Below are 12,634 nucleotides of genomic sequence, written 5' to 3' on the forward strand. Positions count from 1 at the left end.
TGACGACAGCACCCCATTCAGTCGGAATGGTCTTAAGTGTGGAAGACCAGGCCGGCGCGTCATCACTGGGGCACCTACATCTTCCTAAAAGCAAAAGTGGTCTAAGAAGAATAGTTTAGATGTAAATATATATATAAGTAGTACCTAAATATATCTTCTGATCCATCCAGATCAGTAGCATTTAATTTTTATAAGAATATTGAAGTGTCAATAATGTAAGAACTTCATTTCTTCTCTTTACTTACGATAGACTACTTAGATAACGTGGTACCTATATTAATAAAGGTCCAGTTGGTTCTACGCAGCCTTTATCCAAAGTAAAGTTAGCTTGATATGAACAAGTCGATCCTTCTAATAACGAAAATATGGTTGGGCGGGCGATACATCGGGATCTATTGTACTAATACTAATACTAATAAATAGTACTAATACTATTTGTATTGTTGTATCTATAAGCTTCAATCAATTTTCTATATAGAACTCCTTGGCCTTAGTAGAACAAGACTTTTGTCAGTATTATGAGACATGGCCAATTACGTATTTCAAAGTTCTCCTACGTTTCAAACAACTTAAAGACTCGAATATTTAAGTACAATTAAATAATTAGCTAACTACGTAGGTACGTATTATGTTTGTAGTATTAAAGTTATTGTTAGCATTTGTTAATTCATCTTGGTATAGTATCAGAAAAATTAAATCTTACCACACGAACGGTTTACTTTGGAAGCGCATATCTGAAAAAAAAAACCGAAAATATATTTTCTAAGAATTTTTCTAGAATTAAAATCTATGATTGACCAAAATATATTGACTTACATTTCCTATTGTAAGGAAAATAAAAATTAATAAATACTTCATTTTATACATGTACATAAATTTTCCTTGTGAATCGAAAGAAACCACGTCATAGCTATTACCATCAACTGAAAGTTTGCGCAATAAAATGGCTAGTAAGAAAACTTAATTAAAATAGTTATTAAAAATCACTCGTGCGTCATTTAAATAACTAGTATGAAGATTTAAAAAAAGAGGATGTATATGTTGAAAAGAGCTTGTATCTAAAAATAATCCTAAAATAAAGAAACCTTGAATATATTTTTTGTTTCAATTATTGAATATATATTTTGTTTCAATTATTCATTGGTTCAAAACTTATATTACAATAGCACAATTAACATACAAAGGGGATCAACGTAATTTTATTTTAAGTTCAATTTTCACAAAACTAATGTATGTTGTAGTCAATTGTAAAGAAAATATTTATTAAAGATTTACTGAAAATTAAAATTCATAAACATGTCACACATATCTTTATCCTGTGAATTTTAACTATAGGTGTGTTCTGCCTTACTACTACTACTACTTGAAGAATGGACGGATATTTTTACTTCCACTAGCTTCTATACAATACAATGCAATACAACCTAGGTACCTAACTTGTTTCGAAGCAGTAATTATTAGGTACCTACTTATATTTTAATATTTAAGACAATATCATAGTAATCACTAACTACAGGAACAAACTGTTAGAATTCATGTAGATTTTTGAATTCATCCTATAAAAAATTGTCACTCTTAATATATAATACAGTAAATCTTTGTTGCCCAATATGATTCGATTCTACTAGTACCTACGATAACAGAAACGTAGGGAATTGGACGTTTTTTAATTTGTCAGATTCCTTTAATTCACTGTAACAACCCTTGAAAATATTATTTATTAGAGAATCGTCTTGAAGTATTGTATACCAGTGTGTGATTAGGAATCAATTAAGTGTTACTGAAATGGCGGGCTTAAGTGAAAACAAATGTGATTATGAAAAAATTTATAGTAATCTCAACAACAAACATTTGACAAGTAAAGACATAGGAACAGACTATAATTACAAACACGAAATCGTGTGGCAAAATATTGTATTTTTCTCATTGTTACATCTATTGGGCTTTTGGGGAGTTTACATATTTATCACTGGAGGAATTTCCCTAAAAACATACGTATGGTGTAAGTACTAAGTACTATATTTATTAATGTTCATAATTAATGGTCACCATTATTAAATGTTTTACGGTGTTATAAAAAACTTATTCTCGTTTAATGAGTTTCAAATAAAGTTGTTGTATGGTTTAAACTTATCTTATGTAACTGATGTGAGAAAATAAACTCTTTTTTATTTTTATTTTTTATTTTTTATTTTTTTATTGTTTATTTATTATGAACCCATTTTTTTATTGTATGGTTTATTATGAACCTATTTAGAACTGTTCTTAAAAATATATGTTGTAAATAATTTCGTAATATAATTAAACTTGCTCTTTTCAGTCGTTACCGTTATGACATTGCTTGGCTTCGGCATAACAGCGGGAGCTCATAGACTATTTACTCACAAATGTTACAAAGCGAAGACACCTCTAAAAGCATTACTCATAGTATTGCAGGCCGCATCAGGACAAGTAAGTTTATTTATTTTACGTATAACTTTCATATTTATGTGAAGTAGAGCACATGTCATCGACAGTCTTATAATAGTAATCCTGAAATCTTAATGCTTTATCTGATCTTACCTCATCCAAAAATGTTTTCAGTTCATAGCATTTATTGATATGACAAAAAATATATGTACCGGCCGAATTGATAACCTCCTCCTTTTTTTGAAGTCGGTTAAAAAATTCTGAATAATGCTGTCCAAATTCTTTAATTTTTCGAAACTGTTGTAGGCTATAACAGTTTCGAACTCTCACTCTCGCTCTATCCATTCATAAAATACTTATTTTACTATTATTAATACTTCGAGTCTAAATTGCTCTGCCCTTGTAAAGTAAACTATTTCTTCTAGAATACCCTCTACACCTGGATCCGTGATCATCGTCTCCACCACCGGTACTCAGACACGGATGGTGACCCACACAATTCAAAAAGGGGCTTCTTCTTCTCTCATATTGGTTGGTTATTGACCAAGAAACATCCATACATAAAAGAACTGGGCAAAAGGATCGATATGAGTGACATAGAAGCTGATAAACTCATTATGCTTCAAAGAAAGTAAGTAATGTTTTTAAAGAAAGCCATGAAATATCGTAATAAGCGTAAAACTTAGAAAAGATTTTTATCTAACGTATTACTCTTTCACGAAAAATCAGAGCAGAGCAAATTTGAAACATAGATTGATTAAACCCCGTGTGCCAAAGTGAAAAGGATTGAAGATCGTAAGGAATAGCGATATAAATAAAAATCTGTATTTCGTCTTTATTGTCATCAGTTTATGATGATTTAATGTTAGTACGTATATCATCAGTTGTAAATTATAATATCACTGAACCTAATTAGAATAAATCCAAAAAAATCCGAATTATCTAAGCAAATTGCAAAGTTACTGATTAATTTTAATGATCGTTAGAGGAATATTTCAACTGAGATAATATAGATCATATCTATGCAATTTGTCTCTCAGTGGACTAGAATAATGTAAACCTTTTTAGGAACCCCACCAAATTAGTTAGTAGCATTTAGCAACCAAATTAGCTTTATATTCCTAATTATTATTAAACTTGTTCGGTTCAAAAACATTTCTGATTAGCATTTCCTAATATAGTTATGTTATTACCGGATAAGAAAGGATAAAAAAACTTATTTCCATATTGATTACAAAGTTTATAAGGTCAGTTAATATGGAAAAAACACAACACAATAGCATTTAATGGTTATGTTAATTAATCCACCTAAATGCATGCCAGTGGCCACGTTAGGTATTGACCGCTACTACTCAAGTAAAAAAAATGGAGCAACTAAATCTAAACGTGCAATGTCAAAATTTTGAATATTTTACATTCGATATCTCAATAGTGATAATGAAATATAAATTTCCCAAAGTGTAGAGCATAATTTAAAGCAATAAAAAGTGTGGTAAGAAATACTTTGTATCCCGACTTAAAAGCTTTTGTGATTACAACTGATTTAACCCTTAGCAGAATACGCAAATAGATCGAAGAAAAGCAAAGAGTCGTAGTCGACAATTTGTACATAAACTTTCCTTGTAATATTTGTTGTCCCATCATAGTGTCGTAATGTTTTATATATACCAATTGTTATGTTAATAGACCAATCCACATTCACAACTCAATCATTGATTTCATTGAATCTACCTTTTGGTTATTGATACATTTGATTTCTTTAAATGGTTATTCTTTATTACAGGTATTATTTCTACATATTCTTCGTCAGCTCCGTTCTAATACCAGTGGGAGTACCATACTATTTCTTCGGGGAACCTTTCCTAACTTCGCTGCTTGTTCGCGCGTTATGTGGTTCAACTAAATGGCACTTGGCTTGTCAACAGTGCTGCTCATCTATATGGCACGAGGCCGTATGACAAGTATGTAAAATGCGTTTTACGCTTAATTAACCTGTCTTTGTGTTTACAATGTTTGGCTAACAATGTAGAGAGCGCGACTCGATTATCTAAAGAATGTCGTAAGTATTGCAAAGTGGTGACGTCAAGGATGCGCTTTAAATACCGTATTAAATTTTGATACATTTTAAATAAGAAGTTGTTGGTTTTAGAGATTAAAAAATAACTTTAGTTCAGTTCCCTAATCCATCATTTTTCAATTATACAGCATCACTATTGCTCAATGTTTTTGTGTCCACCACCGTCCTTATTTATTTTAACTTGCCGCAATATTATAACAATAACACGTTTTTAAGTCCAATCAGTACCTACTAACTGTATTTTTTTATTTAAACTACTTCTCTATTTGCAGAAAACTTCAACCAGTTGAATCATGGTTCGTGTCTTTATTCTCGTACGGTGAAGGTTGGCACAACTACCACCACGCCTTCCCTTGGGATTATAAAGCGGCTGAATTGCCTTACTTTATAAACCTATCTACTGCGTTCATAGATTTCTTCGCTAAACTGGGCTTAGCTTACGATCTGAAGGCAGCGTCACAAGAAATGGTAAGTAAGACTAAGGCTCAAAAAAAAAAGAAAATTATTTTTTCTGTCGTGCATTCTAAAAAGATGCTCTGTTTCTTTACTTTCACATCTTTTGTGTTAATTAAATGTTATCTGTACACGTATGTATGATAAAACACAATGTCTATAGTATCGAAATTGTGGTACAGGTCGTGAATCGTATCAAGAGCACAGGCGACGGTACCCACTTCGACCTCGGTAACGATGAAGCCAAGTCCTTAGTGACAGCCACGGGTATTGTCCACCCTCTGAACATTACATACAACGTCACATACCCTCCTCCCAACACTGAACTTGATGAAGAAGGATTACCTCTATGCGAGACAGAAGTGCTTCAACGAACAACGTTTAAGAGAAGATCTTCTAAGGCCTAAACTTTACAGCTGTTTCTACGTTACTACGCTTTTAATTGAACAATGCTTGTATTATTGTGTATGACTCTATTCTATAATAAGGGAATGAATAATTCTATACCACATTAAAAATGCATGTTTGAAATGTATGAAGTAAATGAAATAGGCATAAGTCTCTGTAATATAGCTTATAAATTATAATATTTGATTCTTTTCTATGTCAAACCGTTGATACTTTTCTATGTCAAACCGTTGATTCGAACACAAGTGCGACTGGTTATATTAAAATACCCTCATTAAGATGGTTTTCAAAAAATGCTTCAAGTGTAACAAAAGTATAACACGAAAGTCCCCTGGCTTAGAGTGTAGCAGATGTGAAAAAACAGTTCACGCTCAAACAGAATGTGCCAACCTGACAAACAAACAAATACAGGCTCTTCGTGCAACAGCGGGGCTGGAATGGAGTTGTGATGAATGCCAGAATCATACGCCGCGACGATCTTCATTCTTTGTTCCCTGTGAAGAAGATGACAATCCACACGCTCTAGCCGCCTCACATTCTCATCAAGACATTCAAAGTAGCCCTGGAAACGTGGCGATCGATATGAAAAAGCTAATTCACGATATGAGTGCTCAAATGGAGAAACTCCTCAAGAAAGAAATTGAGCCGCTTCAACATACGCTTACATTCATATCCGACGAACTATCGGACACCGTAGAAAAGCTAACCGAAAATGCGAATAAAATCAAAGCCTTGGAAAAGAAGAACGAGTATCTTACGAATCAAAATAAAGGACTTGAACTGAGAGTCAAAGCCTTGGAACAACGCCTAAATGAGATAGATCAAAACAAATTATGCAACTCGTTGGAAGTATCTGGAGTACCCGTCTGTCGTGAATATACTGATAAAAGTCTTATAGAAAATCTAGGAGAAAAAATTAAAGCAAATAAGGAATGCATCAGAACAATCCGTAGGCTTCCCGGCCGTCAACAGCGGCCGAGTGTCATTCTAGTAGAATTAAAATCTCAAAGTGATCGTGACAATTGGATTTCGGCAGGAAGAGATTCTAAATTAAAAGTAAGTGACCTGAATATCCGTGGTTCAACCGACAATCCCGACAACCCTATCTACTTTCGAGAAGCTTTAACCTCCCAGACCAAAACTTTATTATATAACGCTAAGCAACGTCTACGGGAATCCTACAAATATATCTGGTGCAAAGAAGGACGTATCCTCGCACGTAAGTCTGATAATTGTAAAGTGTCCGTTATTCGATGTGTAAATGATATTGATAGTCTGCTGAATGATAAGTAATTAAACTAATACCTAACGGTTTTATTATGTAGTGTCTATAAAATTATGTATACAAAAATGTCCTTTTCTCACACAGATAAATCACGTAATATAAGAGAGGTCACTGAATTATTAAACTGTACAGATTTAAATTATTACCTCAAAAACTTACCGTCTGGCAATTTACAATTATTTTGCATACATGTAAACATTCGTTCAATGCTTAAGAACTTTCCTAAGCTGCTGCAAATCATCTCATGTACAAAACATGCCCTCGACATCGTTGTGGTTACGGAAGCTAACATTTCTGAAGATATTTGTCATTTATATGGCTTACCGGACTATACAATGCACACACAACTTAGAAAAAATAAAAGGGGTGGTGGAATAATTTTATATATAAAAAAGCATTTAAAATTTACACGTTTCAACAGTAAATATAGTTCTTTTGAAAATATTTGTGGTAAAATAAAAAACAATCAGCAGTGTTTTTCCTTGTGTGCACTGTATAGACCGCCGTCTAGTTGTAAAACGTTATTTATCACAGAATTGAACAATCTGCTAGCCGATGTAAACAATATAAGTACTTTTAATTCACTTTTTTTACTAGGTGACATGAATATAGATTTAAAAACCACAACAATGCAAAAAAGCCGCTATGTAAATTTGTTAGCTGGGTATGGGTTGATGTGCGGTATATCAGATTATACGCGTATTGAAATGAGACAAAAACTAATAACTAAATCCTGCATCGACCACATCTTTATACGAACATACACATCTGACCCGTACACAGCCGCTATTGATACTGTGCTTGCCGATCACCGCGTTGTCGTACTTGCATGCATCGACACAACACCAACAGCATGTCATATACAGCGTGCTCCAACAAATAAAATTAAACAAGTGTTGGATTATAATAAATTAAATACTGAATTAAATGCTATTGACTTCTCACCAACAAACACAATGAATAATTCTAATAACATATTTGAATATATAACACAACAATTTCATAAAGCGTATAAAAAATCTACATTAAATAAAATAATACCACGAAAATTCATTCAACGAGAACCATGGATAAATACTAATTTAATAAAATTATGTGAAAAAAGAGACAAGCTTTTTAAGGAATGGAGACAGGATGAAACTAACGCACAGCTGAGACTACTGTATAATCAAACTCGTAACAAGACTAATAAAGCTCTTGAAACTGCCCGGAATCAATTCTATAGTAACAAAATAAAGGAAAATGATGGCGATCCTAGAAAGTTGTGGCAAGTTATTAATAGTATCTGTGGAAACAAAACCCGAACAATCGACACACAAATTGTACGTGCTTTCACTCCACTAAACTGTAAAGAAATCGCGGAAAAATTCGCATTGGAATTTAAAAATTCAATTAAAAACCTAATGCCAAATTGCAAAATTGACTTAGTTCTTAAGAGATACAGTAGGCCGGTGGATGTTAGTATGCGATTTCAGCCAACCACTCACAAACATGTACAAAATATCATTAAAAACTTACATAATAACAAGGCTCCAGGCATGGATAAAATAAGGGCAATCGATATTAAGTCTATAAGTGATAAAATATCTGCCGTAATAGTCAATCTCATAAATACCTCAGTTCGGACTGGTAGATATCCGGATGCACTGAAGACTGGCTGCATAAGACCGGTTTTCAAAAAAGGTGAAAAAAATGATTGTCAGAACTATCGTCCAATTACCTTACTTTCCTGCATTAATAAAATTGCAGAAAAAGTAATAAGCAACCAAATTCACTCTTTTCTAAGGAAAAATGATATTCTTTCTCCGCATCAATATGGTTTTCAATCCGGCAAAAGCACTACGGCACTTCTATCAAACTTTACCGACGAGGTTAATACTTACCTTAATGATAAAAAGCACGTACTCGCCCTTTTCATAGACTTCTCGCGTGCTTTTGATACGCTAGACCATCGCAAACTCGTTGACCAACTCGACTATTGCGGAATAAGGGGCAATCTCCTTGAGTGGTGTAAAGACTATTTGCATGGACGGAAATCTTGCGTCAGAATAGAAAACAGTTTCAGCGAAATGAGCAGCGTTGAAGTGGGTACAGCTCAGGGATCGGTGATGGGGCCGTTGCACTTTTTAACTTATGTCAACAATATGAGTGACCACCTCAGTCATTGTAAAATGTTTCAGTACGCTGATGATACCTGTATCCTTATAAACCATGAGAATGCAAATTTAGCCCTTAAATTTCTGCAATACGACTTCAACAATATATCTAAGTGGTGTCATAATGCGGGATTAGTCATCAATGCAAGTAAAACTAAATTATTGTACATCAAGTCTCCATATATGAAACAAGTTGACTTGCCGCAGCTTATCTGCCATTGTCACTCATGCTTGCATAACCAATGCTCACTATCGTGCTCTAACTGTAGTCAGATCGAACTTGTGAATCATTACAAATATTTGGGACTAATCATAGATCATAATTTCAACTGGGGCAAACAAATTGAAGCCGTATGTGACAAACTCCGGGCATTCGCAGCTAAAATATATGCAATAGGGAACAGACTAACATACAAGGTAAAATTATTACTATACAACACTTTAGTCGATTCGATTATATCCTACGGCCTTAGTAGCTATGGCAGAACGTATAAAACATATTTACAAAATATACTCAACCTCCAAATTCGCATCTTAAAACAAATAGTCCCAACTAGAATAAAAAAGAAATACGAAAACGATATAAGCAAACTTTTTAAGCACTGCAATGTGTTACCAATTTTTGAAAAAGTAGAAGTACATCTCTTAAAAGAACAACTTTTTAATAAAACATTTACTGAAAAAGTTACATCTCACAACCTTGGCACACGAAAAGTAACACAAAATAAATTATGTACTATCAGAGCCAATAACCGCTATGGCGAAAGAAGATGCTCATACATAATTCCACGTTTAATCAACAAATTAGATAATAACATTAAAAATAAAATAAACTGTAAAAATGTTAACCGTCAATTAAAATCATACTATATATCACGTTTATAAAGACTCGGCCAGCACAGTAGGTGATCGCAAATAATTTTTTCCACAAGTACCCTATTGTACGTCATATTTTTTCTGTTGTATAATTTACTTGCCATCTTAATGTATTTTTCAATGTAATTTCATAATGTTAATGTAATTTTCAAATGTAATGCAGCAAAATTTATATTTATCTGTCTAGTATTTGTTTGGCGTCTAGAATGCATGTGCACCACGATCAAATCGTGTCGATTTATGTGGTGTTTCTTCTGTATGCTTAATGTATGTTTATTTTTCTATCAATAAATGGTTTAAAAAAAAAATAAAAAAAAAAAAAATATTATGTTGTTGTGGAAAAAACTTCACATGACGCAATTTTTCTATTTACTACAGTTTTTGTAAATATCATGCTAATGTACTCTACATTTCCATTTCTTCTATCAATTATATCCATTATAACTGGAACAACATGTCAAGGAGTTAAATAAAACATTAAATCAATATAACACCCGTTTTATTTTAAATAATGAATTAACCGTTCTAATACAATTTACACACACATACAATCTCCTTGTGTATTTTGATATATAAACGACATGTGATCGTTAATTTTTGTATAAATTGATGGTTCTGAGCTATTAGACGCTGACGACAGCACCCCAATCAGTCGGAACGGTCTTAAGTGTGGAAGACCAGGCCGGCGCGTCATCACTGGGGCACCTACATCTTCCTAAAAGCAAAAGTGGTCTAAGAAGAATAGTTAAGATGTAATATATCTTCTGATCCATCCAGAGCATTTATTTTTTTATAAGTATATTGAAGTGTCAATGATGTAAGAACTTCATTTCTTCTCTTTACTTACATCAGATAAAGTGGTGTATAAAGGTCCAGTTGGTTCTACGCAGCCTTTATCCATAGTAAAGTTAGCTTGATATGAACAAGTCGATCTTTCTAGTAACGAAAATATGGTTGGGCGGGCGATACATCGGGATCCTGAATCGTAAATAGGTAATGTTGATACTGTTGCTGTTCTTCTATTGTAGTCTCTCCCTAGAAACAAATAAAGCAAAGAGCACAACTTTTAAATATACCATTATACCAGATCGTACATCACAATATTAATTTTCTATAATCAAATACACAGTAAACAACATTCATTATATCTGAATTTTGAAATTTAATTGCCTGTAACTTCTAAAAAATCAGTGACTTAATCATCGACATTAGAATTCAAATATTTAAACACCAATATAGGTTTCCCATAATACCTTCTAGGTAAAAATGTATGAAACGCAAAAGCATATATTATCTAGGTCAGAGGTGGCAAATGGCAGATCTCGGTCCAAACGAACATCAATTTTGGATGATGCGTGCGATAAGTTTAATAGCTCTACTAGTAAAAAAACATAAACATAAATACATACAGCTGAATGGCAAACAAATCGGTGACACATATTGATTAAATGAAACTTCATTGGCTAGTCTCAACAAAGCCAAGTCGTTATCTCCACCAGGAGTATATCCACCGGGAATCCTTATAGCTTGAACGGTAAAATTTATCCCATTATTGCTACAGAAGTTGTTGGATCCAATCTGTACGAAAACGGTTGATGGCGATAAACTGAAAAATAATAAGTATATATTAAAAAAGATCTACATAATAGAAATACGTAATGTTGCCATTACGTATTTGATCCGTTACAATAATCCATACTAATATTATAAATGCGAAAGTAACTCTGTCTGTCTGTCTGTTACTCAATCATGCCTTAACTACTGAACCAATTTGCATGAAATTTGGTATAGAGATATTTTGATACCCGAGAAAGGACATAGGATAGGTTTTATCCCGGAAATCCTACGGGAACGGGTTTTTCTTTGAAAACGCGGGCGAAGCCGCGGGCGGAAAGCTAGTTAATTATAATAATGTCAATTCAAATGTCCCTTGGCATATTATAGGGTAGATACAGCCTACTGTCTGTCACCCGAATCTTTTTGTTTGCCACCAGGAATTGAACCCAGAAGCCCTCGGTTTATTCTCAGACATAATTCTATGTTCCAAGGAGGTCGTAATATTATCATTAGTAAGTACCACGTAAGTACATAAATGTTAGTCATAAATCAATTTAATATTACAATATCTAAACGACATAAAACAGCTACATACCAGCTACGTTGTTCTTGATTATTCATGGATTATACAATTCCATGAACATTCTGAACAAAACTAACTACTTATTTAATGCGTTTTTAGTTTAAAAATTTGACTTTAAACGCATAATCATTTTTTATTTTTTATCAGTAATCATTTTTCTAATAATTTATAAATTTCACTCGTAACCGAAACGGAAAATGGGCATGATTTAAAAAAAAAAGTTAATTATTATACGTACAAAAATAAAAATCAGATAAAAACTTACTCATAAACCCTAGACGCAGCAGTTATTACATGTCTATTTGAAATTAAAGTTCCTGGTATGATAGAATCATTGGCATGAATAAACACTAGCCACGGCATCGTGTAGGGCGGAATGGGGTCTACGCCTCTGATTTTATCAAGTAGGCTATAATGACCACTGTTTACAATTCCACATCCTAAAATAAATTGTAATAAAAATAAATTCTTCTAATTGTTTAGACAAAATGTTTAACACAAAATGGGACACGTTAAAGTATATTTTGAATCGTAATAAAGTAATAATATTACGATTAATTCATGAAGCTTGAGAATCCAAATTAATTTGCAATATAAATATAAACAAAGAGATACGTACGACAATAGCAAGGCGGACGAAATCCTAAATAGTTGAGAATATTACTAAAAAGAAAACAGTTCTGAAAAGAAAATACATTTCGTAATTACTTGTAAACAATGGAATTGTAGTCTTGAATTAAAAAGAAGAAAAATCTTACCGAGAACTGTATAAAATAGCACAAACAAAATAAAGATAATATATGCATGTTTAGGCGCTTCCTCGAATATCT

At 32.9% G+C, this 12,634-nt stretch overlaps 1 protein-coding gene and 1 pseudogene across 1 annotated transcript; one reads left to right on the plus strand and one right to left on the minus strand.

The window, feature by feature from the left end:
• Nucleotides 1-1,785: 1,785 nt before the first annotated feature.
• On the plus strand, nucleotides 1,786-5,346 carry LOC149488369 ((11Z)-hexadec-11-enoyl-CoA conjugase-like; annotated as a pseudogene).
• Nucleotides 5,347-10,193: 4,847 nt separating this feature from the next.
• On the minus strand, nucleotides 10,194-12,628 carry LOC149488370 (venom serine protease-like). The gene is made up of 6 exons (XM_089695511.1): nucleotides 12,563-12,628; nucleotides 12,424-12,484; nucleotides 12,070-12,244; nucleotides 11,074-11,270; nucleotides 10,512-10,699; nucleotides 10,194-10,379 (listed from the first exon to the last, which is right to left on the minus strand). The coding sequence occupies exons 1-6, from the start codon at nucleotides 12,608-12,610 to the stop codon at nucleotides 10,200-10,202; spliced, it is 849 nt and encodes a 282-aa protein (XP_089551637.1). The 5' UTR covers nucleotides 12,611-12,628; the 3' UTR covers nucleotides 10,194-10,199.
• Between the last annotated feature and the right edge of the window lie 6 nt (nucleotides 12,629-12,634).

The sequence above is a fragment of the Colias philodice genome, chromosome 5, assembly GCF_061535455.1.
Source record: "Colias philodice isolate Cphi_HAF_F1 chromosome 5, ilColPhil1 Martin Lab GWU primary, whole genome shotgun sequence".
Classification (NCBI taxonomy): Eukaryota; Metazoa; Arthropoda; class Insecta; order Lepidoptera; family Pieridae; genus Colias; species Colias philodice.